A 25,433-nucleotide genomic window follows, 5' to 3' on the forward strand; every position below is an offset into this window, starting at 1 on the left:
TCATCAGTTCCTCTGAAGTCATGTAAGACTCTCTTTTTATACACATGAAAACAGACTGCTGATCAGTGTGGAGATGAACCTGTTTACCGTTACTGGTGTAAATATAGTGCTTTGTATTCTGTATATTAGCTTCTTTTCAAGAAAAAGACTGAACTTGATGATGCTGTTTGATCTCTGGTGAGGAAAGGGCGGAGGATGAACCAGCTTCCAAGCTTGCTCCGGAGTCGGAGTCGAGATGCAAATCGATTCCCTTTGTGGCTGGAAGCCTGTGCTGAGTGGTTGTGAGCAGACCTAGTGGAACACGCACTCACTGGAGGGGGATTTGGGGCCATCAAAGGCTTCCAAAACCTAATCCACTTTAGGTGAAGCACCGAGAAACCCCCGCAGCAAGAGCCAGAAGCACTCGTGCTCCTCCGAGTTCCAGTGGATTATCTCCATTTTCCTTTTTTAGTGCCAAAACCGACCTCACTGACCCCTTCCAGGTCTGCTCCCTGCTCTGCTCTCCCATCCTGTGTCCATCCGTCCTCATCTGAGCGGTTCATCCTTCAGTGCTCAACCCATCGCTCGCCGTACCCCCCGCCATGGGCTTCTCTGTGCAGAGCGGGTGTGATGGAAACGGGTCCCAGTCATGCTCTGGTGATGAGAAAAAAAGAAAAAGAGGAAAAAAAGGACAAAAACCTCTTAAAATAAACATGGAATTCCTGGTTGATGGCTGCCTGTGCTGATTGTGGGGTGGAAAATGCTTTTAGAGCAAAAACTGCTTGTGAAGTTGGAGCTGAGGAGTGGGACCGCCTTCCTCTGCCCCTGGCTCCACATCCCGGGGGTTGGGCAGGGGCTTTGGGGTCCCAAAGGACTCCAGCCTCCCCCCAAACTATTACCACCCACTCCCTTAAACGTACCTCAACCTCCCCTAACCCCAATACCCCAAACTCCCCTAAAAGTACCCCAACCTCCCCTAAACCTGCTGATCTTTTACATGCCCCTCTTAAACTGCTGCTTTTTTTCTGGAGCTAAACCCACTCCATCCAAACCCGCTTCCTCCGGGCCTCTGCCTCAGCCGCGGCCCCATGTTGGGGTGAAATTCCCCCCCCCCCCCCCCTTCTGAGTCCTTAAATGGGTGGAAGCAGCTGCTTCACCTTCCTTTGCTCTCTCCATGTAGGTCCGAGGCTGGGACCTTCCGTCGAAGCCGCCTCCTTCGGGTCATTAATTATTATTATTACTCGCTATTATAAATTATAATTACTTAATTTCTCTTTAATTAAGGAGTTTTACCTCACTCCAGCGCCCCGCCCTTTCCCTCACGCCGGGGCGCGCCGCCTCCCCATTGGTCGGACGCAACCACCGCCTCCTGCGGGGGGGAGGCACCACACACGCCGGGGGGGGGGGTGTCCCGCACACGGAGCAGGGGTGGAATCCACAGAGCCCCCACACAGCCCCCGCACCGGAGCGTGCGGGAGTGGGGCCGCGCCGGGAGCGACCCGCGTCCGCTGCCGTGGGTTTTCATCTCTTGTTCCGTTGGATGCGCTTGGTGTGGCCCGTGTGTGCCCCCCCCCCCCATCTGTGGTGGTGTGGGCGCGGCCGGGGAGTGCGGCGGGGCCGGGATGTGGCGGGCGCTGAGGGGCGGCGGGTGAGTGACGGGTCCCGGCCCTTGCCCCTTCCCCTTCTCCCTCTCCCTTTCCCCTTCCCTTTCCCGGTGGGAGCAGCCCAGCCCCGTCCGACACCGGCTCCCGGACCCTTTCCATTCCCGTCGGGGCTCCCCTTTGCTGTGCGGGGCCGTTGCTCCCTTTTGCTGCCCCAGCCCTCGCTGGCGCCTTTCCCGCTGCCGAGCGCAGCCGTTTCCTCCCACTCTTGCCCTTTCTGCCCCTTTTTCCACGCTCTTTTTTTTTTTTTTTTTGGGCGATATCGCTGAGATCGGCAGGTTTGAGTCGGGAAACCCGCAGCCCAAGGTCCAGCCGCGCACCGGAGCGGGCAGCAGGGGCCGGGTTGGCTTTTGCCCCCTGGACTTTACCAGGAGCTGGCAGCGCGCTGGGGTGTGGGAGCAAACATCGGCTTTCCCTTGGGAATTCAGCATCTTCCATAGCGAGGAGAGGGGATTGTGGCGGGTGGCGATGTCCCGGCTCTGTGCCTGGCTCGGGCACCGTGGTCCGGTGGGCGGATGGAGCACGGGAACGATAGCACGGAGCTGTGCCTGGGCACGCGTGGCTGGGTTGCACAAGGAGCCGAACACACGCGTTGCTGGGAGGCCGGGAAGGAGGGAACCAGCGGGGTTCGGTGTCTCCTCTTCCTCCTGTCCCAGGCGGAGATGGCGGCACCACTCGGCCGTCACGGTGACCAACGAGCCCATCCTTGAGTTTAAGCCAGGGAGCCCCGAGCGAGCAGCGCTGCAGAAGGTACCAGCAAACGGGATGGGGCTTTTGGGGGTCTTAAAGGACCAGGCTCCTCCCTGCTGAGGGCCAGCCCCATCCTGTTCCCTTTTCATAGAGCCATAGGGTGGTTTGGGATGAAGGGAGCCTAAAGCTCCTCCAGCTTCAGCCCCTGCCATGGGCAGGGACCCCTTCCACTGGAGCAGCTTGCTCCAAGCCCCTGTGTCCAACCTGGCCTTGAGCACTGCCAGGGATGGGGCAGCCACAGCTTCTCTGGGCACCCTGTGCCAGCGCCTCAGCACCCTCACAGGGAAGAGCTTCTGCCTTATCTCCAACCTGAACTTGACCTGTTTCAGTCTGAACCCATCACCCCTTGTCCTGTCCCTACAGTCCCTGATGAAGAGTCCCTCTCCAGCATCCTTGCAGCCCCCTTCAGACACTGGGAGCTGCTCTGAGGTCTCCACGCAGCTTCTCTTCTCTGGGCTGAACAGCCCCAGTGTTCTCAGCCTGGCTCCATACGGGAGCTGCTCCAGCCCCTGAGCATCCTCGTGGCCTCCTCTGGCCTTGCTCCGACAGCTCCATGTCCTTATGTTGGGCACACCAGCACTGCACACAGGGCTGCAAGTGGGGCCTCATGGGAGCAGAGCAGAGGGGCAGGATCCCCTCCTTTGACCTGCTGCTGACACTGCTGGGGATGCAGCCCAGGATAGTTTGGGGACGCTTGGATTTGTAACTCCCATCCCTGTTCCTCCAGCCCTTGGACACCCAGGGCCCAAAGGAAGCTTGTCCCCAGGTTTCCCTTTGCTTGTGGGGCTGGCAGGGAGGACGGAGGGAGAGGCACGTCCATGCGTGCAGCTCCCCCCATGGTGCTCTCCTCCATCAGGCACTTGCTGACCTGAAGGGCAAGACAGAAGCCATCCCATGTGTGATCGGGGGAGAAGAGGTGTGGACACCAACGGTGCGGTACCAGCTGTCGGTGAGTGTGGGGGAAACCTGCTTCAACAAGTGGGAATGGACAGAGAGATGCGCCTGAGGGATGTACCCATGGGAGGGAGAGCTGTTGGACCGTTAACTGTGGGCTCTTCTTCTCTTTTCAGCCGTTTAACCATGCACACAAGGTAGCCAAGTTCTGCTACGCCAGCAAGGTGAGTGCACTGTGTTGTGCCTAGGGATGGGTGGCCCCTCACTTGGGGTAATGATGGGTTCCTCCTTGCTGCCTTTCCCCTTCCCTCCTGCAGGAGCTCATTAACAAAGCCATTAACGCTGCCTTGGCAGCGAGGAAGGAATGGGACCTAAAACCTGTGCAGGACCGGGCGCAGATCTTCCTGAAGGCAGCTGACATGCTGAGCGGCCCGAGGCGAGCAGAAGTGCTGGCCAAAACCATGATCGGGCAGGTCAGAGGGATGTGGGATTGACCCCGTGGATAACGGGTGCATGGGAGGGAGTGTGGGAAGTCGGGAAGCAGGCAGGGATTGCTGCCAATGTATTGCTCGGCAGTGGGAACTGCTGTCATGTTAGAAGCACCTATAGGTGTACTATGGGGGGATACAGGCTGACTGTGGCCTCTGCTGACAAGGGAGGTGAAGCTGAGTGTTGGGCTTCATGGGAATAGGATCAGCTCATGGTGGGCTGCAGGGATCAGGGTTTACCCCTGCAAAAGGCCCTGGCTGCCTTGGAAGATGCACTAAAGGGCAGTGGGGGAGCATGAGTGATATGATGTCTCCAGCCACAGCCATGGGTGGTGTTTGCCTCTGCTCAGTGCAAAGGAGACGTGGCAGGAGGGGGCTTGCAGTAGGCCACGTCTTCCAGAGGCAAGCACATGGTCTGTGTGAGCTGCACTGCAGCTCATGGCTGCTGCATTCCCCTTGCCTCCTCTCAGTGCCTTTGTCTGACACAACAGGGTAAAACAGTGATCCAGGCAGAGATCGATGCTGCTGCCGAGCTGATCGACTTCTTCCGATTCAATGCCAAGTACGCCCTGGAGCTGGAGAAGAGCCAGCCCATCAGCGTGGACATCAGCACCAACAGCATGGTCTACCGGGGGCTGGAGGTGAGGGGCTGGCCCCTGCTTCTGCAGCTCCCTGTTTGTACGCAGGCTGTGGGGTCACCACAGTGAGAGGAGGCTCCCTGGGCTCACTGCTCCCTCTCCTCTCCCACCGCAGGGTTTCGTGGCAGCCGTCTCCCCCTTCAACTTCACAGCCATCGGTGGAAACCTGGCCGGGGCTCCAGCGCTGATGGTGAGTGTTGTGGTGGTGTCTCTGGAGGGAGAGCTGGAGCAGGACCTGGTCTCTCCAAGCTGCAGCTTGCCTGGTCTGGGCTCTGCAAGGGGTGAATTCAGCCTCCCTGGTGCTGTTCAATAGGACACAGCGGGGGTCCTGCTCCTCTTGGTCCCCTTGAACTCCATCAGCTCTGCTGCAATTAGGCTCAGATGTCTTTGATTTCAAGAAGGCATTCTAATGGCTGGATCTTAGACCTCTCTACCGATGGGCAGGTGTAATGTGTTGCAACAGGACAGACTGCTCAGGCCTGGGTTTTTGTTCTGAAGCAACTTGGCTTTCCACTCCTAGGCTGGGGTTTAGATCGAGAGGAGGTCTCATGCTGCGGGAGGGAAGGGGGATGAGCAATGCAGCAGGGTTTTGTGTCCTTGCGTGCTGCTTGTTCTGTGACCAGCTGCTTGCTCCTGTGGCACGGAAGTGTAACCCCTGTCATTGCTCAGGTTCCTCTTGGACGATGCTTTTTGGGTACAGTGGAGGTGTTGGGGCCAAGGGAGGTGGGAGCAGGTCATGGCCCTGGCATTTAGCACCGAACTGGGAGACTGCTGATCCTGGCAGACACGAGAGATGGTTCAGAAAGATCTAGGTAACAACCAATGTGTCCCACCACAACGTGCTCACTGAGTATGGGAAGCAGGTGCCTTTGCAGGGTGAGTGTTGGGGAGAGACGCCCATAACCGCATGAGTTTGGGCCAGGATGCATTCATTTACATGGAAAGAAACAAACCACAGAATTATCCCAAGCTCTTTACTGGTTAGGCCCGGATTTCACCCTGGCACCAAAGGCAGTCCCTCCAGCAGCAGCATCCTGTGTTGGAGGTACAAGAGCCATGAGGGGGAACACCAAGCTTTTGATGTGGGGACATCCCATTTTAAAGCCATATTCAAGGCAAAGCATTTGAACCTGTCACCTTTGCAGGAGAGGAGTGGGGAGAAGGAAGGGAGAGGGAAAAGCCAATGTGGGGCTGTGAAGTTTTTTGGGGAGGGGAGATGCATTCCTCCCACCCCGGGATTTGGGGCAGGTCCTTGGCTTTGGGACATGTGATAAACTCATCCCAGAGCAGATGAACCGTGTTGGGGTGGCGCAAGCCCGTGCTGCTGGATCTGTTTTGGGACCCTGCAGTGCATCCACCCCTCCCTCCTTGAGGCTAAGATGAATTCCCACCAGGATGAAATCCCCCTCTTTGGCCAGGGGCAGAAAGGACCAGGGCATCACTGGGTGTCTTGAGAAACTCAGTGGCAGTGGTACCTGGCATTAAATGTAGGAGAAAATGGTACTTAATAGGTGGATGCTAATTAAAGCCCCAGTGTTTTAGTCACCACAGTGCGCTTCCCAGGGGATTAAACATTCCTTTTGCCTAAAGAGCTGGAGAGCTCAACATGGGTATTGCCGTTGCAGCGTTGGCAGTGGGACTTCCTGGGCACTGGAGCAGTGCTGCTGGGAATGCTGCCACTGACCGTGCCCTGAGTTAGATTTCCCTGCCTGGGGGTACTTCTGCAGTGTGGTTTGGCTTTCTCACTGTTTGGAGTGGAAGGATTAAGAGGGAAGGAAGGAGCTTTGCCTGCGCAGCGAGTCCCTGTAGAGGCAGGGGTTGGACCTGGATGATGTTAAGGTCCTTTCCAACCCAAGCCAGTGAGTGTTTCATTCGATGGTTCTAAAGCAGGTGCCTGGGTGAGGCAGAGTCCAAACCCCCCCTCCTGCCCCCCAGGACAGTGACCCTGTGGCATGGTCATGTGCAGTGGGGCCAGACAATGTGCCAGTGACATGGGGAGGGCCCTGGGCACAGAGCCGAGGGCAGGATGGTGGCGAGGAGCCAAAAGGGTGGGATCCTGCTGCAGCATCCTGGTGCTGGGTTCTGCAGCCGATTGTGCTGCTGCTTGTGCAGGATTGATCCAGGAGGGAGGGTTCATCTCAGTGCTGGGGCTGGCACAAACACAGTGAGTGGCACACGCACACACACAGAGCGAGTGACAGCACTTGTGGTGCCATTGCGTTTCCCAGCGCATACACCAGGTCTGTGCTTTGGAGCTCCTCTTTGGGAGGCAAAACTGTGCCCCAGGCAAGAGAGGGTGTGAAGGTGGCACAGGGAGCATTGCTCGAAAAGGGAGGGCTTTTGTGCCTTCAGCCGAACAAGGCAATCACAGACCTTGTCAAAACCCATGCTGGGGGTGCCCAGTAGGTGTGAGTCACCCAAAGGTGCCCGTTGCTGTGGTCCCATCCCCTGAGTGCTACAGGACTGATGTTTCCCAGGGCGTTTAAGCATTGCGCACCCATGTGTGGGCTGAAGCCTTTCCTCCCGTGCTCACTGCATCCTCTCCCGCAGGGGAACGTGGTACTGTGGAAGCCCAGTGACACTGCCCTGCTCTCCAGCTACGCTGTCTACAAGATCCTGCTGGAGGCCGGGCTCCCTCCCAACATCGTGCAGTTCGTGCCGGCAGATGGGCCCGTGTTTGGGGACACCGTCACGAGCTCCGAGCACTTGTGTGGGCTCAACTTCACCGGCAGCGTGCCGTACGTGGGGAGGGGGCAGAGGGGCCGGGTGAGGAGCCGCCGGTGCTCATCTGAACATCACCTTCCACTAGAGCAGGGTGCTCCAAGCCCCTGTGTCCAACCTGGCCTGGAGCACTGCCAGGGATGGGGCAGCCACAGCTTCTCTGGGCACCCTGTGCCAGCGCCTCAGCACCCTCACAGGGAAGAGCTTCTGCCTGAGAGCTCATCTCAGTCTCCCCTCTGGCAGGTTCAAGCCATTCCCCTTGGCCTGTCCCTACAGGCCCTTGTCCCAAGCCCCTCTCCAGGTTTTCTGCAGCCCCTTTAGGCCCTGGAAGGAAATCTATATGTAATCTAGTAGGAGGGAGCTTCTGTTGCTAAACTGGAGGCACCAAACAGACCAACTTGCCTGTGTCGCTGCCCCATCTCCCAGCGCTGCTGTGATTGAACACACCTCCCTGTGCTGCAGAGCCGTGCCAGCTCCAGGGAGCTCTGCAGCCCCATGCTCTGCCTGCTCGTCGTGGTGTGTTAGTGACACTGAGGGTCCCTGGCAGCCTGCAACGGGCTATTAAACCCGTGGACCCTGCTCCAGCGGCGGAGGACATGGTCTGATGAGCATCGTGCTTTAGAGGTGGGAAGCTCATAAATTAGTGTTAGCGGCTGGGCTCCTGCTGGGAGGCTATTAGCATTTTGATTGTTTTCAGCAGAGGGGTTTGTCACAGTAAGGACCAGGAGGAAGGGGGGAAAGGCAAAGGGGACAGACTTCACCTGGATGCTCACTCCTGTGGCACTGCAACAGTTTCTTCTCTACCTGTGTAGTGCCTCTGGGTCCTTAGGGTCTCACTCTGAGCTGGCATCTCCTCTGCTTGCAGGGCATCCCTTCTAGGGATAGACACAGGGGTTTCCTGGGGTCCCCTTCAGCAGAGCACATCACCCACTGGTGCCTTTTCCCTGTGCACTAACCAGCTCTTCCTTCCGATTCCAGAACTTTCAAGCGGCTCTGGAAGCAGGTGTCAGAAAACCTGGATCACTACCGCAACTTCCCACGTCTGGCTGGAGGTAACTGCCACTTCCTACGCCTTTTTGGAGGGGTGGCCATGCAGGATGGGGGGTTCAGCTTGTCCCCTGCTGAGGGAAGAACCTGAAGTGATGGCCAGGATTCCTTTCCTTGGGAGCAGGGAGCAAACTGTAATCTCTGTGTCCTACAAGGATGCTGGAGAGGGACTCTTCGCTAGGAACTGTAGTGGTAGGACAAGGGGTAATGGGTTAAAACTGATAACTGGATTTAATTGGATATAAGGAAGAAATTCTTTCCTGTTAGGGTGGTGAGGCACTAGAATGGGTTGCCCAGGGAGGTTGTGAATGCTCCATCCCTGGCAGTGTTCAAGGCCAGGCTGGACGAAGCCTTGGGTGCCATGGTTTAGTGTGAGGTGTCCCTGCCCATGGCAGGGGGGTTGGAACTGGATGATCTTGAGGTCCTTTCCAGCCCGAACTATTCTATGATTCTAAGTTGGTTGTGTGGCTGTGATGGGCATGTGGAGGAGCTTATGGCACCAGCTCCCACTGGCTCTCGCTGGCACGGGATGGGTTTTTGTGATGGGGCCCTTGGGAGGAGGTGCCACTCTGGGATTACAGAGCTAAGATTGGGAACTGGGCTCAGTCCCTTTCCCACCAGGTTTGGAAGCCTCCTCAAGCGCCGGGGTTGTGCTGCCTGGGATCACAATGGAGGAGCTCTGGGCCAGGCGGGGCGAGCTGCCCCAGTGACCTGGCTGTGATTTGTGCCCTTTGGAGGCTGCACATCCCTGACAGCTCCTCACTCGCCCCTTTTCCTCCCTCCTGCACACCAGAGTGCGGCGGGAAGAACTTCCACCTGGTGCACAGCTCGGCCGACGTGGGCAGCGTGGTGAACGGGACCCTGCGCTCGGCCTTCGAGTACGGCGGCCAGAAATGCTCTGCCTGCTCCCGCCTCTATGCCCCTGCCTCGCTGTGGCCCCAGATCAAAGAGAAGCTACTGGAGGAGCACGGGAAGATCAAAGTGGGAGATGTGAGCGGAGCTGCCGGGCTGCTGAAGGGCTTTGCGGCTCAGCGGGTGGTTGATGGGATTAGAGACTGCGGTAACTGGCTACTAATTCCTATTGAACCCAGCTTTTCATCCACGGGCTCTCCCCACCGCAGCCCCGCCGCCGTCCCCCCCTTCATCTTCTTCTTTATAGTGATTAGAAATTAACTTGTAGCCAGTGTCTGCAGGAAGGATCGTGCAAGTCGCTGAATGCTGCAGACTAATTGAAAAGGGGCAGCTTGTGCCCTGGACCAGAGGTGTGCTTGGGGCGGGAGGGAACGTTGTTTGGGGAATTTCAGCTCCTCCGAGTGCCACAGTTGGCTCTTTGGCTCGGCAGACTCTGACTTTCCCTCTTTTCTTGCTTCCCAACAGCCCACCCAGGACTTCGGGACATTTTTCTCTGCAGTGATTGATGACAAGGTGAGCTCCTCACTCCTGTTCTGCTGGTGCAAGGAGGTGACACCATTGGGCTTCCACCGAGGGCTGGGTTAAATGCTTGTATTGCTTACAGCAAGGTATGAGCATCAGTGATTAGAGCTGCCTCTCGGCCCACTTTTGCTCCCTTCTAGAGCACTGGCTGCCTTGGTCACCACCCCTCTTGATGAGTGGGTTATTACGCTGAGAAACCATCACAGATGTAAGGATCAGAGTGGCCTGGGACTGTATTTCCAGCTCCCACTCCTGAGCTGGAGAAGCACTGGAAGCAGCATAGCCCTGACAGAGGTTGCCCAAACCTCCTTTTACACCCCAAACCCACACTGCATTATTCCCTGTTCTCAGTCTTTTGCACGGATAAAGAAGTGGATCGAGCACGCCAAGAAGTCGCCCAACCTCACCATCCTGGCAGGAGGCGGCTGCGACGACAGCGTCGGGTACTTCATCGAGCCGTGCATCGTGGAGAGCAAAGACCCACAGGATCCCATCATGAAAGAGGTGAGAGCAGCTTGTGGGGAGGTGGCCGCAAAGGTGTAAAAGGAGCTGCATGGTGGAGATGAGCCAACACCATATGGTAACTGGTGCAGGGAGCATAGAACCGTGGAATGGTTTGGGTTGGAAGGGACCTTAAAGCTCATCCAGTTCCAACCCCTGCCACGGGCAGGGACCCCTTCCACTGGAGCAGCTTGCTCCAAGCCCCTGTGTCCAACCTGGCCTTGAGCACTGCCAGGGATGGGGCAGCCACGGCTTCTCTGGGCACCCTGTGCCAGCGCCTCAGCACCCTCCCAGGGAAGAGCTTCTGCCTAAGAGCTCAGCTCAGTCTCCCCTCGGGCAGGTTCAAGCCATTCCCCCTTGTCCCAAGCCCCTCTCCAGCTTTCCTGCAGCCCCTTTAGGCACTGGAGCTGCTCTCAGGTCTCCCCTTCAGGAGCCTTCTCTTGTCCAGGCTGCCCCAGCCCAGCTCTCTCAGCCTGGCTCCAGAGCAGAGCTGCTCCAGCCCTCGTAGCATCCCCATGGCCTCCTCTGGCCTGGCTCCAGCAGCTCCAGGTCCCTCTTGTGCTGCTGCCCCAGAGCTGGAGCAGGGCTGCAGGGGGGTCTCCCCAGAGCACAGCAGAGGGGCAGGATCCCCTCCCTGAGCTGCTGCTCAAGCTCTGGGGGTGCAGCCCAGCACAGGGCGGGTTCTGGGCTCAAGCACTCACTGAAGCCAGGTCAAGGGGAACTTCTCATTGACCAACACCCCCGAGTCCTTCTCCTCAGGGATGTTCCTCTCCATCACGGCTGTAGCTGTTCAGTGCTGATCGGAGGCTGTCCCTGCTCAGTGCTCTGTTGTCTTTTTGCTGCTCAGGAGATCTTTGGCCCCGTCCTCACGGTTTACGTCTACCCGGAGGAGCGGTACAAGGAGGTCCTGGAGCTCATCGACACCACCACCCCCTACGGCCTCACGGGGGCGGTCTTCGCCCAGGAGAAGTAAGTGCCAAAACCCGCTCTGCCACCGCAGCGAGGATGCTGCTGCCCTCCTGGGGTGAGGTGTCTGTCTCGCTGCTCCCCGGCTGCGCGATGGGGATGAAGGAAAGCATTTCCTGCTGCTTTACACCCTCCTCCCACTGAAGAGGCAGGGGGTTGTTTCTAAAACTACCATAAAAAGCCTGAAAATGCTTTTTCATTGAGAAACTGCCCCAGAGGTGATGTTTGGAGCATACAGAAGGATGCACCACACACCCCTCAAAGCAGGGTAACCTCAATGAGGGACCGTCCTTAAGTCTCAGTTACCTTCATTTATAGCGGTCAAATGTAGAAACAAACTAGAAGAAAACAAACCTGGGATCATTTACGTGAGCTCTCAGTGTGCACAAGTGTGTGTCAAACTAGTGTGAGGTGTCCCTGCCCATGGCAGGGCGTTGGAACTGGATGATCCTAAGGTCCTTTCCAACCCAGACCATTCTATGATCCTATGAGTGTATAAACAATGTGCAGCCCTGGAAACACCATGAAAAGAAATACAGATGTGCTTTTTTGCATGATTTTAGTGGCTATAGAAGAGTAGAGGCCCGCACACCAGTTGCTGTTGGCTTGTCAGAGCTGTTTCTATCCCTTCTTAGGAGAATCATTGAGGAGGCCAGGAGCTTCCTGCGCAATGCAGCCGGCAATTTCTACATCAATGACAAGTCAACGGGCTCCATCGTAGCTCAGCAGCCCTTCGGAGGCTCCCGCATCTCAGGTGAGACCTGAAACCGCTGTTCACAGACAGCACGGACCTGTGTGGTGGCACGTGGAGCTGCATCCCCTTAAAGGTTCAGCATCCCCCGTAAAGGTGCTGCATCCCCTTTAAGGTGGACCTAAAAGGTCCCCTTATCCTCCAGCTCATGGTCACCTGCACTTTGTTTCCTTCTGAAACAGGCACCAATGACAAACCTGGTGGCCCCCACTACATCCTGCGCTGGACGTCTCCTCAGGCCATCAAGGAGACACACGTGCCCCTGACGGACTGGCGCTATGCCTACATGCAGTGACACCTCCTGCTCCCCGGCCCCACTGGTACTACTGATCCTCAACGCACAGAGTGGCCTTGAGCTACACCCTCGAGAAGCACTTAGACCTACTGATCTCTAACCTGAGCTTAGGTTTTATTTTGAAAGGAAAATTCTATTATTAAACTGTAAACGCAGAAGAGAAAGTCCTTGTGGTCCATGTAAGGGTGATGCGTTAATGGATTCAGGGCGTGTGGTTGCATCCCAGTTTCCTTTTATCATAGAATCCTCGACTGGTTTGGGTTGGAAGGGACCTTAAGATCCAATTCCAACCCCCTGCCATGGGCAGGGACATCTTCCATTAGACCAGGTTGCCCCAAGCCCCATCCAACCTGGCCTTCTGTTTTGTCCATCCCCAGTGGTCCAGCATGGTTTCCTCTCAATGGGTCTGCAGTTAAAGCAGGAGCTGAGCAGTAAGAGGCTGGTGCTGTCCTGCCAAAAGCTGTGTCATTCCTGTCATTCCCTGTGTCCCCAGGGAGCTGCACCGGCAGAAACCATTGGAAGCTGAGGGCTGCCTGAGCCAGCCTTGCCGGGAGTTTTGGGCAGCCGGGCTTGCTTTAAACCACAATCAATGTGGGGAGCCCTGAGCTGTGTTTTCTCCCTGTCCCTGAGCAAGGGCAAAGCTCAGACACCCCCAAACGTTCCTGATGTAGGGAGAGAGCTTGGCAGGAGAGGGCAGCTGTGAGTGCGGTGCTGCTTCAGGTGAGTTTAAGTGCCTTATCCCTCTGCTCTGAAGGCAGCAGATGGGGTTCCCGGCACATTACTTTGCAAATGGTCTCGGTGTGCGCAGACATCGGGCAGATGGAGCAGCAGCACCCCGCTTGGTCCCCTTGTTTCATCACTGGTGATGAGGTCAGGCTGCCTCCTATGAGTTTTGGCTGCTTCTCCTGCTCCAATCCTTGCATGTTCACTGCATGTTGTTAAGACTTTAAGAGAAGGTGTTTCAGGAACAGGACCATTCCTGCCCAAGCTGCAGCACCCCTCAAATCCCTGGAAGGAATTGCAGGGGAAATTGAGGGGATTTCACGTAATTATCAGGAGGGGCTGGGACAGCAAGCGGGGGGCTGCAATAATCAGAGCAAGATGCATCTCCCAGCCCCTTGTGCTCTGTCCAGGGCTGTGCTTTGGCCTGTGGAGCTGCTTCTGACACGGGCACATCACTGAGGCTCTGCAAGCTGCCCTGCTGTGAAGTCAAATCAGTGCTGGCCTCTGTGGTCCCTATTGCTGTGATTTGTGCAGGCGCTGCCTTGCCATCAGCGCAGTCACACCAATGGGTCCTGCAATGGGAACAGGAAAAGGGATCTTAGGCAGTGCCTGTGTCCTTCCAGGATCATTTCTAATCTAAACCCCTTTGTGACACCTACAATTAATAACTGTTCAATTACCAGGATTTGCAGCCAGAGTGGAGAACCCTGCTGTAATAAGCATTAAGTGTGGCTCTTGTCCAGGCCTGGGCTGGTATTTAGCATGCAGGTCATGAAGGTATTGCACTGATAGGTGTGAATTTGGGTTTAACTGAGAAAATCTGCAATAAAATAAACTTTAAACACCCTTTGTGGTGGTCTATGAATGATTTCTTCAAATTGTTGCCAAATCCAGAGCTAGATCGAGCTTGTTTGGTACCTTCCCTGCATGCATCTGCTAAGAGATAACACTGAGGCTGAGGCCCCCCAGAATAAGCCTTTTGGCTGCACTTCTCATTCCAAAGAGAAAAAAGCCATCATAAACCAACCCAGTTTTGTGTTCTCTGCTAAAACGAAGCCACTGCCCTTGCACGAGGCAGGACCATCCAGTAAGCGCCTAATTCAGTGTCATCCAGGTTTGTACAAAGCATCCTTGTGCTGCGCACTGGGAGGGCACCCGGGATCCCAGTTCAGCTCCAAAACCACCCCAATCCTTCAGCAGGGAGGAAAGGACTGAACCCACTGGGATCCTTCAGGGAATGTCTCCGAACCCCCCGAGTTCATCCAGGTGGGACCACAGGGGTGTCCCATTCTCCAAGTCACATCCTGCTGCCAAGCTTAGGATAAACCCTCCCAGAGCTCCTCCACTGACATCTCCCAACCTTTCCTGATTGATTTCCATCAGCTCATTTAAATCTCATTAAGGGCTCTGCCTCGCACCCCCTCGCCTGGAGATCGGGAATGCTGCATCCCAGGAGCCGAGCGCCGCTGCCTTTGGCTCACGCCTTTTATGACTTAAGGCCAGAGTGTCAAGTGGATTTTTTAGCCTTAACTCTGAATTTCATGGCTTTTTGTGACTTTAAATCAGTCCCCTAATGCTATTTGAACAGTTGCCTTTTTGAAGCTGATAAACGCTTCGGGAAGGGTTTGGGAGAGCCAGGGGCTTGCACAGCGGAACCCCAGGCACCCTCCTGCCCTCTGGGATGCTCCTGGAGCTCTCTGCCCTCCACCGGGATGGGGAAAAGGGTCTAGGGCGGTTATAAGGGCACTGCATGGCCCAGTAAGGAGAGGCAACAGGTTTGGAGCATCTCTGGTAGGGATTCAATCCCATTCCCATGCACAGCCGGAGCTGGCCTGGCTCTTGGCAGTCCCCCACCGCATCCCGAAGCACTGGGTTATCCAGCCTCTCGGAGCCAGGATCTCTCTGGGAAGTGGCAGATTTTCCCCTCTGATAACGCACAGCTCCATCTGCTTCTCGTTAGCGGCCCCGGCTGAGGCTAATTGGCAGATCAAACCCTCTGATGTCCTGTGTAAGGGATGGCATTGGGAGAGGCCGGAGCGAGCACGATGCTGCCTGAATGGAGCCCAAATGCCTTCCCTGGCCACCATGGGCTCTGCAGGGTGCTAATGCAAACCACCCCGAGCTCTGGGACACAGAGACCTTGGTGAGAGGAGCAAGACTCAGCTTTAAAACAAAGCAAAGCACAAAACTGGGGCAGCATGGACCAGGTTGTTCATGGGGAGGTAGAATGGGAGAGCAGAGGATGGGCAGCACCTCCTGCCACAGGGAGACCAGCACAGCAGCAGCCACCCGGCTCTTTCAGTCCCAAGGGATGCTCCTGGCTTTCTGGGCAATGCCAGGTTCAAGAGGAGAGGCAATGAACACGCTTCCTGTCTAAAGGAAAGGTAACATCTGCAATTCCCTAACACGTGCATTGGGAATGGCTGTTGTTCAGGAGAAGGCATGGGGCTAGAAAACCCCAGCACCACATCCCAGGAGTGAAGGGGATCACCCATCACCTCCATACCTGAACACAAGAACTAAAGCACAAAGGAGGAGCTGGATTTGGCTTAATAGAGGTTGAAAGGAGCCCAAAACCTTCCCCTGATGTCAGTGAATGAGGGCTGACCCCTTGCACTGGGCAGCAGATTGCAGCCACTGGAACAGTTGGCGCTCCCTTCTTTCCCATCCTGCCTGATTTCCTCCTGGAAGTCCTATATCCAGTGTCCTAGGGGCAGATTTCCTGGCCAGGCCGGGCTGGAGAGCAGGTACTGAATGCAACCCAAGAGGCTGGGTTTGCCTTCTGCTGGCACCAAGGGGATGCTCGGACTCTGCGTTTTACCTTGTTGCCTCGGGAGAGGCCAGAAGCTCCTGACACGGATGCTACGGGGTGGGGGGTGTGAAGAAACCACACAGGGTGCAGGGAAGGGCTGGGGATGGGTGCGGGATGCAGGAAATACCTTTAAAGACGGGCCCAAATCAGCCCAGCTTTACAAACCCCTTCCGCTCTGCTTGTTGGAGAACTGCCCAAGGCTGGAAACCTTCTGGACCCACAGTTCCAGCCGCGGGGAGCCACGTGTGCAATTTCTCCTCTCTTTCGGCCTTCTATTATTTCTCCTTTCCTTCTGTTCCTGCCGGGGGCTTCACCGGCCCTGTCTCTGCAGCGCTTGGTGGCTTCGGGAGAGCGGAGAGCGCCCGGGGTGCGGGGGGATGTTTGCAGTACAAGCACCCAGCAGCAGATGGGGATCTTTATCCCGTTCTCCACCGGCGGCCCCGCAGCTCCCACCGCGCCGCAAGACCGGGGTCCCTCATCGCTGGGCCTTGGGACTGGGAGGACTGGGTTGGGTGGGTTTGAACTGGTGGGGAGGAAGGGGAGAGCTGCGGGGTTCAGCTCCAGAGCCCGGCTTTCCCACAGCGCGGATGGGAGCAAGCAGGCGAAGGAGAGAAGGGGGAGAGGGTGTGAGTCTCTCAGCCCCATTCAACAAACAAACCATGGGTTTAAGAGCTGCACAAGTGCCCCCACTCCCCATCCCCACCCAAAACGCTGCAGAATTATGGGGAGGCTTCTAATATTTAGCATTTTTGCTAAAGCCCCAGGTCCTGGAGTCATGAGAATGCAGCGGGATGTCAGCTTCCAGCTAGGATAAATAAAGAGGGGATTCACATCCCCCAGGATAACACAGCAGAGAATAAGACATGACCCTACCTCAGGGCCGGAAGAAAATCCTGGAAAGCAAATAAAGAGCCCGGGAGGCAGAATGCCCACGTAGATCCCGATCTTTGCACAACCGCACTGCTCGTGGAGCAATTTAACATCAGGGAACCATAGAACGGTTTGGGTTGGGAAGGACCTTAAAGCTCATCCAGGTCCTACCCCTGCCTCATATCCAACCTGACCTTCCCCTGCTCCAGTGCGAACCCATCACCCCTTGTCCTGTCCCTGCAGTCCCTCCGGAGCAGAGCACCCCCCTTCGCAGGGCATCTGAGGGCACTGGGGTCCCATCCTCCGTGGCCCGGGTGCTCTGTGCTGGCCCCGGCGGTGCGGGGAGCTCCGCAGCCCCGGCTCGGCCTTTCCCCGCTCACCCCCGGGAGCGCTTGTCTGGGAGCCGGAATCTCCCCGGAGCCAGGCTGCTTGAGGCGAGGAACAGGTGAAGGCGCTCAGCAGAGCCCGGCTCCAGCCCCGCTCCAGCCGCGGCTCCGAGGGACCCCGCAGGGCATCAATCACCCGCTGCTGTCTGACAGCCCCGCTGCTGCCGGGGCGGCGGGGCGGGGGGGGCCTGGCCGCGCCGGGAGCCGCAGCAGCGCTGGCCCGGGGGTGCTGGGGATTAGGAGCCGACTCCTGCATCTGCCAAGAGGCTCCTCCGCAGCTGCAGGCTCCAGCCCCCCCCCGGCATGGGCAGAGGCCGGGATGGGGCTCAAGTCCCCTCCTCCATCCGGGCCGTTTGCACGGACCAGAGGTGAGGGCTCCCGGATCTCCCCGTGCCCGTCAGACCGGTCCCAGGGGCGGTCCTCGCTCTCCGACCCGTCCCGTTCTCCTCTTGCACACAAGCAATGTCCCCATGTCCAGCCACCAAATGCCACAGCATCCTCCCCCTCCTCACGCTCCAGCCTCCAGGACTGAAGCAAAGCGTGACCCTCGTGGCCATGTCCACAGGGGTGGGTGGTTTTCCCTTGAATCACCGTTTCTTCACACCTATCTGCACCCCCCTCTCCTTGGGGGGGGATTTATCCCCTAAATACTTCTCCTGTCCCTACAAACTCCCATCCCTGCAGAGCCATCCACCCTCCCGACTTCCCAGCGCATCCCCCCTTCCCTGGCCCTGCGTTTGGATGCTTAAGATGTATCTGCAGTACCATCTCAGCTGCTATTTTTCATCCTTCAGCGATAAGGCATCTGCGTGTACACAGCACCCAGAAAACGACTTACAAACAGCAGCTCCCCCTGCAGACCCCCCCTCCCTCCTCGTACCAATTACTATCATCACCACAGAGGCAGCCCCGCTCTGCTGCTGCTTTCAGCGAAGACCTTTCCCCTCACCCCACCCTTTGGTGGTTGTTTTACCCCCACCCCACGTCGTGATCACAGATTGGAGATCACAAACCTGACATTTGGGTGCCTGTTCCGCAGTGCCAGGCGGGCAGAGCTGCCGGCGACAATCGATTGGCCCCGCATCGTCTACGGGTGCTGTCCAAACCACTGCATCAGCCCGAGCTCAGCCCTTCCAGCAGCTCCCCGCTTGCTTTTCACTTCCCAGCCTGGGAAAGATGCAATTCCCCAGAAATCAGGGACACCATGAGCAGGGTTTGGGGCTGGGTGGGAGCATCCCTGCTCCAGGAGGGTGGGAAAGATAACCCCACACACACACTGTTGTCTGTGGGGCCAGTCTTCTGCTTATCCAACATCGCACCTGCAGCACAGTGAGGGTCAAATAATGCAAGCAAAGTTGATCCCAGCCTGATGCCTACCTAAAAGCACGTGGTGGGGTCTGTGGGCTGGTAGGGAGCAGACTTTGTTTGAGTTTGGGTTCCCGGATTTGCTGGGTCAAAATGTTCCTGAGCTTCAGAGGGTGCAGCCTGGTCCTTAGGCCATAGCTTGTGCTCTGATGAGGCCTCTCATCAGGCTGGATGCAGTGAACACATCTATAGCTGGTTCCATGTTCCCTTCCTGCAGGGAATGCCTTCTCACACAGGGATGTGTGGGCATAGAATCCCAGCTTGGCTTAGCTTAAAGGGACCTTAAAGCTCCTCCAGCTCCAACCCCTGCCACGGGCAGGGACCCTTTCCACTGGAGCAGCTTGCTCCAAGTCCCTGTGTCCAACCTGGCCTTGAGCACTGCCAGGGATGGGGCAGCATCAGGCTTCCCACTTTGCTCCCACCATTGGCCAGCGTTAGGCATGTGAGAAGACCCTGAGAAGGGGGGTAAAAGCCAAAAAGCTGGGGTGTGATAGCACTGATTGCACCCCCATTTCTCCCTTGCATGTCCCTGTGTCTGCGCCAGCTGCTCTTCTGCACCCAGGCAAACTCCTCTTGGTCCCATGGCGGAACAAGCTCAGGGGGGCTGAGGTTTTGGTTGCGGGGGGCACATGGCTCCAGCCCACAGGGGATGCAGAGGCAGGAGGGCAGCGCCGCACTGACGCCCATCCCCCTGGAATGCGGGTTCCCCCCCCCCTCCTCCCATCCTGCCTGGCCCTAATCCAGAGGTGGCAGCGGGATGTCTGGAGACAGCTGTGTCTGCCCCCCCACCCTGACATCACCCACTGGCTATGGAGCCGCTCGCCTTGGCCAAGGGCTCCTTCTCCAAGTGTTTGCAGGAGAAGGGGGGGTAAGAGACCCCCACGCTCCCCTTAACCCTCTGCTTGCAGAGTGGATCCAGGCACTGCTTGGCTCTCAAGGAGAAAAGATTCCACAAGTGTATGAAGCAGGGCTGTTCCTGCATGCAAACCACTGCTGGGACACAGGCAGTGTGACACCAGGCTGCTGCATCCACCCCGTGCTGCTGCATCCACCCCATGCTGCTGCATCCACCCCGTGCTGCTGAAACCACCCAGTGCTGCTGCAACCACCCAGTGCTGCTGCACCCACCCAGTGCTGCTGCAACTGCCCAGTACTGCTACATCCACCCCGTGCTGCTGCATCCACCCCGTGCTGCTGCATCCACCCAGTACTGCTACATCCACCCAGTGCTGCTGCATTCACCCAGTGCTGCTGCATTCACCCAGTACTGCTACATCCACCCAGTGCTGCTGAAACCACCCGGTGCTGCTGCATCCATCCAGTGTTGCCATCCCTGCACACACACAAAGAAAAGGCCTCAAGCTACTGGTATCATGGAATAGCCCCAGTGTTCCCCCCACAGAATCCAGCTATGAGCTTTGTTTCCTCAGCCCCAAGTCTCTGCTGCTGGTGCCTCAAAGCAGAGACCTGAACTAAACTAGCCCGAAGGAGGGGAGGATGCAAGCAAGGTCCAGCTGCTGCACCAGAGCAAGACCCAGAAATGGGCCTGCTGCCCCTGTCTTTCTTTCCTTTGCAGCTCTTACCTCTGTGGTTGCTGCTGCTTAGGGGTTATGCATCAATATTGCGTGGTGAAATGAGGCCAGGGTGGTCTGGCTGTGCCTAAAGAGGATGCAGGCAACAAGGGAGGTGTGCTAGCATCCTCTGCTTCATCTGACAGCCCCCCTGCTCCTGGTAACTCTTATGGGTTTGTATGTCAGCATCTCTGCAGCTGGTTGCTGTCAACTTTTTCCTGTACACTGGATGGGTTTGCTAGAAAGGGCTGTTTTAGACTGTACAGCACAGTGCAGCTACCCATAGATACTAGGAACACCACTGGGATGGTCCTGGGGTTAAATGGGAAGGCAGCTTTCCATAGCAGGCTGACTGGCACCCCAAATATGCTGCGACATAAGGGGGTTTCTTTTAGTATTTCCTATGAGCCAGGCCTGGACATCACAAAACCTTCCCCTTGGCTGCTGGCTCGAGGCTGACCAGAAGAGACCCACCTGGGCGTGGTCTTCAAGCCCTAGAGAGATGTCCTCTATCCCCGACTGGGTAACAAGTGGGGCAACCACAACTGGTCTCAGCTTGCTGCTGGGCCTGCAGAGGGGGATATAGGATGTCAGGCGGCTGCGCCCTTGAGAACGTGATCCCCTCTGGGCCGATCTGCCTGATGTGCTCACTGGAACCATCAATCAGGGCAGGAGACACGATCATATTTTATAGCCAGGGTTGCTTGTGAAACTCAAGCTCACCATGGCAGCCACATCTCTGCTTGCTTGGAAGGGGAAGGCAAAGCCTGGAGCCAGCTTTAACCCCTTCTGATGGGTCCTTTGAGCTCAGCTCTGCAGCAGCCTCAGCTATTCTGCTTGTGGGGCTCCTTCCATCCTTTATCCTCAGCATCCGATGCTGCAGATGCAGCTCAGGGTGTTAATGAGACTGCAACCTCTCCTTCTGCTCCTGAGAAGCTCTGCACAAGCAGAGACATGCAGAGAATCACAGATGCACAGAGATCCTCCTTCCCACACCATTCACAGCTACACATGCCCCTGACTTGCTAAAAGCAGACAGCAGCATAAACCACAGGCAGGTCTGTGTGTTCTCCTCGACTCCCACAATACCCCGCCCTGCCTCAGGTCCCAAGACATTCCCAATGCATCTACAGACTTGCAGCTAGAACACATACTGCACAGGCTGCTCCTTTGTGCACAAACACAATCAAATCTCTACCCTGGAAGTGCTGCTCTGTGAAATTCCTATCAGGAATGCCACTGGTATTGAGCTCGAATCAGTGCAATGCGCTGGCGGGAGAGCCCAGCTCCGGCTGGGCTGGAAGTTTATCCCAGTGTCCCAACCCCTTTGTTTCCCCTCTCCTTGGGGAGCTTGTTCCTGGCTGTGGTCCCACTGTGCAATGCTGTTCTCTGGGAACGGCTCTGGTGGCGTCGGTTACGCTTGCCCAGGAACAAAGCGGCTCTCCCCGACGGGTGAGCATCCTCCCTGCAGGGCAAGAGGAGCCTTGCTATTGAGACAGGCGCATTGGAGAGGCCTCCAGGATGTTTTTACAGCCCAGCCATGCCAGGCTGATGGATCGCTGATTGGAAATTACATTTCCAAAGCTGGAAGCAGTCATAAGAACTGGAGAAACGACGGCTCCCACAGGGAATGAATGCAGCAAGGGCAGGACGTGGCTGAGGTGGAGACAAGTTGCTGGGAACGATCTGGGACAGGCACAAGTGGAGATGCTGCAAGGTGCAGGGTGTCTGCATCCCGGAGGCAGAGGGATACAGTACGTGATTGCTTCATCTTCTACACAGGGATGTTTAGTGCAAGAACACAGAGCAGCTACAGTGACCTTAAAGCAGAGCCCGAAGTACACACATCTGGCCAAGAGAAGGCTCCTGAAGGGGAGACCTCAGAGCAGCTCCAGTGCCTAAAGGGGCTGCAGGAAACCTGGAGAGGGGCTTGGGACAAGGGCCTGTAGGGACAGGCCAAGGGGAATGGCTTGAACCTGCCCGAGGGGAGACTGAGATGAGCTCTTAGGCAGAAGCTCTTCCCTGTGAGGGTGCTGAGGCGCTGGCACAGGGTGCCCAGAGAAGCTGTGGCTGCCCCATCCCTGGCAGTGCTCAAGGCCAGGTTGGACACAGAGGCTTGGAGCAAGCTGCTCCATGGAAGGGGTCCCTGCCATGGCAGGGGTTGGAGCTGGAGGAGCTTTGAGGTTCCTTCCAACACAAACCACTCCAGGATACTGGGATCCTCTGAAATACCCTCCCTGTAGCAAGAAAAGCCCCTTTTGGCTCTCGTCACCACGAGCTCTCCCCAGCACACCGTGGATTAGAACTGATGTGTCAGAGGCAGCAGTGGAACGCGCACCGCGGGGCCGAGCTGGGAGCGGTTTGCACGCTCTTGAAACCAGGGCCCGGTTAAATCAGGTGTGATTTCCAAGAAGCTGACCCCAAGACCCTGCAGCCTCGTGCCGTGGACTTGCAAAGGCACAAGCTTGTGGCTTGAGGAGCTGAGGGGTGAAGTGATTGGGAACGAGCTAAAGGATGGGGAAGCAGCTAAAACCCCAACACCAACCAGTGCTGGCTCAGAGGAGCTGAGAACCAAGGGGTTTGGTTTACACCCACGATAAAATATTGCCATCTACATCCAAACTGCTGCTCTCTGCCTGCTCCATAGCCTTTGGGTGCCGTCCTGCTTGCTGTGCCGGCTTGCACAGGGCCGAAGAGAAGGGTTTAACATCAAGTGGGATGGTGCTTGGAGCAGTTTCCTGCTGAGGGGAAAAGACTGAATATGGAAGGAGAAAAGAGGCAAGACGGAGGCAAAGTCATTGTCTTTTCCTTCTGCTTTGGTTGCTGAAATGGGACCTGCCTGGCTGGTTTTCCACAGCTGGTGTGTTTTGAGCCTCTCAAAGGACATCAGTGCCAACCAACTAGGACATGATCTATGTCAAGCACCGCAGCTTGGGATCTGCTCCTTAAGCCCATTCCTGGACCTGCTGGCTCTGAGCATCCTCATCCCCTAACGACGTGGTAGCAGGGCTGATTTACTACTGCGGGGAAGGCGCTAAGCCCCGGGGAACACCTGCATTTACAGCCCGGGGCTGCCTCCCCATTCATCAGCTCCTTTTAACCGCAGATGATGACTTGTCAGAGGCTTTTGCCATTGCGTTCTCCCCAGGCCGGGCAATGTGGTGAGCAGCTGCCTGCGGGGAAGGGTCTCATCTTTCTGCTCCAGCCAGGGAGAGCCCGGCCGTAACCTCCTCACCTCCCGTTTTCCATCGGGAGCGCTAAGACTTTGGCACCACTTCAGACCCTCCCTCCTGCCCCGGCGGAGGGGAAGGCAGCTGCGATGCCTCCTCCAGCCTGGGAAAATAGCTGAGGGCTCTGCTTTTCCCCGAGAGCCCTGAAATCCAAGCGGCCCCCTCGCTCCTTTGCTTCTCCCTCCCCTCTCCTCACCCTGACCCACACAGCCCTTGTTTCAAATCAAGCACTCTTCCTCCCTCATTGCGGACATCAGGCCACCCATCCCATCCCATCCCATCCCCTACAAGGAGCCTCAGCGCCCCATCCATCACACACCCATTTTCCCCAGAGCTATTAACCCATTCCTTCCCCATCCCTATATTTGGGGATGGGAATCCCAACCATTCCAAAACAGATGTTAAACTATACTCTCCTTTTCTCTCTTATGGCAACCATTACCTGTATGGTGGGGCTGAGGACACCACTGCTGCTGGGTGTATGTTTCTATACCTCTTAGGGGTTGCAACTCCCAGACAAAGACCCCACATCTGTGAGCCTCTGGGACCTCCCCGTTACACATTAAATCTATCAGTGCATCTCAGTCTTAAGTGTTATCATGCTGTTGCCCCATAACAGATGAAAGTTGGATTTATCCCTGTATTATAGATAAGGAATTGAGGAGCAAAGGGATTTCACAGGTTCCCAGTACAATAAAGTAGGGCCAATGGCCACAAGCCTCATTCCTACAGCTACCCAGGACCGCTCTTTCAGTAAGCTTATCCCTGTTTTGCCACTGAGGAACTCTACCAGTGCATCACAGACAGTGATTTCTGTAGTTCAGGCACGAAACCATGGTGCAAAGCCACCTACTTCCCCAAAGGGGAGCCAAGGGACACCCAGAGCTGCTGGTTTCAAACTGGATTCCCCAGTTCTGCAGATGTTTGGATGCTTGTGGCCAAAATAGGTCCTGCAAATGGACTGTGCACACAGTAAAGACCTTTGGAATATCTGTCAGCACCTCCAGGCAATGCCCTTCTTTGTGTGGAATAATACTTTAATGCTACTTGGCAAACAAAGCCCCAGTTCTCTCCCAGGGCTATTGATACTCCTGCAGAATGCCACCGGATCGGGGTTTAACGGTTTAGGCTCATTTTGTACTACAGAAAGCTGCAGCACAAGATGCAGTCAATAACCAGAGTATGGAAATGGGGCCTCTTCATGCAGACACCGCAGCAATTCCTGCCCACGGTGCACCTAACGTCAAGGAAGAAGGGTGGCTGCATCCCACCAGTGCAGGCAGTCGGAACAGAGGGTACAGCTTGGGAAGGAAACACGAGTGTTAACACACGCTTTACTAAGACATCCCACCTCTTCCTCGTCCCGTGTTCCCCTTTTCTGTTCTACAAGAGGGAAATAGCTGCTTGGGAGGCCAGAGGATCTCCCCAGGTCTGAACAAAGGCCAGTCCAGCAGGGACTGCTGGTGGAAGCTTTGGATCCCAATCCTATGCAGTGGATGATTTGGATTAGCGATTTGTCACAACCCCCTCAACTCATCGGGTTTCAAGGGTGGGAAAGGCACACAGATGTAAAGTCTCACTGGTATGGCTTTGATTGGGGGCTGGATTGACAACCGCATGGAGCCTGGGGTTTGATTCAGGTTTAGACACAGCTGAGAGCTGTTATCCCAGAATCGGGACCCAGCACGATCAATACGTTTGGTGGTGGGGACAGAAACGGGCAGACAGGTTTTCAGTCCAGGAAAGTCAAGATAAAGCCTGAGCTCCTCAGAGAGCCCCATCTCCGTTTGCCAACCATTACTCAGACCAAATTCACCTGAAGTCTGGCCAAGAGAGGTGCTTGCAAGAGGCACGGTGCAGATGTTGCAGCGGAGCTGGTCTCTGTTCTCTCCCCTGCCTGCACTCACTGGAGCTCCAGGGATTTGGGGAATCCCGAAGGGAGGATGCCCACGCTCCCAAAGCACCGCGCCGGGGCCGGGTACCTCCTTCTCCCCACTGCCGGCACGCAGCAGGGGTGGTCCCCAGCCGGGATTCTGCCGTTCTGCCTCATCCCTGCAGCAGGAGGAGGCAGCGTTTAGCAGCTGTGGAATGCGGCAGGGATGGGAGCAGCGATGCTCTCGCCAGCTCCCTTCTTCCACCCCGACGCAAGCCATCGCTTTATTCACTTCTCCCCCCACCTTCCTTCTGTCTGCCTGGTGCCAGGGAGAGGCAGAAAGGGGACGAGACCAAGGGGGCTGGATGCCACCAAACCACTCCAGAAAGGAGGAATCCACTTGCAATGTTTGCCATGCTCAACACACAAACCCCATCGGACCCGGTTTATCCCCTCCTTTCCCTCCCACAACGTGCTG

General features: G+C 56.5%; 1 protein-coding gene across 2 annotated transcripts; it reads left to right on the forward strand.

The window, feature by feature from the left end:
* Positions 1 to 1,418: 1,418 nt before the first annotated feature.
* ALDH4A1 (aldehyde dehydrogenase 4 family member A1) lies at positions 1,419 to 12,289 on the forward strand. Of its 2 annotated transcripts, XM_065696473.1 has the most exons (15): positions 1,419 to 1,627; positions 2,297 to 2,390; positions 3,247 to 3,339; positions 3,461 to 3,508; positions 3,602 to 3,757; positions 4,264 to 4,413; positions 4,526 to 4,600; positions 6,961 to 7,148; positions 8,110 to 8,183; positions 8,972 to 9,168; positions 9,556 to 9,603; positions 9,964 to 10,116; positions 10,961 to 11,082; positions 11,715 to 11,833; positions 12,013 to 12,289. In XM_065696473.1, the coding sequence occupies exons 1-15, from the start codon at positions 1,602 to 1,604 to the stop codon at positions 12,123 to 12,125; spliced, it is 1,656 nt and encodes a 551-aa protein (XP_065552545.1). In that variant the 5' UTR covers positions 1,419 to 1,601; the 3' UTR covers positions 12,126 to 12,289. The 2 variants fall into 2 exon arrangements, with proteins under 2 accessions (XP_065552545.1, XP_065552543.1); XM_065696471.1 differs by lacking the exon at positions 1,419 to 1,627 and having other exon boundaries at positions 1,908 to 2,390.
* Positions 12,290 to 25,433: the final 13,144 nt, after the last annotated feature.

The sequence above is a fragment of the Lathamus discolor genome, chromosome 16 (assembly GCF_037157495.1).
Source record: "Lathamus discolor isolate bLatDis1 chromosome 16, bLatDis1.hap1, whole genome shotgun sequence".
NCBI lineage: Eukaryota > Metazoa > Chordata > Aves > Psittaciformes > Psittacidae > Lathamus > Lathamus discolor.

Excerpts from the sequence above, each read along its gene's own strand:
- ALDH4A1 (XM_065696471.1), top strand. The coding sequence starts at position 2,109 with ATGTCCCGGCTCTGTGCCTGGCTCGGGCACCGTGGTCCGGTGGGCGGA. Across the intron at positions 4,414-4,525 it reads TGGTCTACCGGGGGCTGGAG|GGTTTCGTGGCAGCCGTCTC; the intron begins GTGAGGGGCTGG and ends CTCCCACCGCAG. Across the intron at positions 8,184-8,971 it reads CTTCCCACGTCTGGCTGGAG|AGTGCGGCGGGAAGAACTTC; the intron begins GTAACTGCCACT and ends CCTGCACACCAG.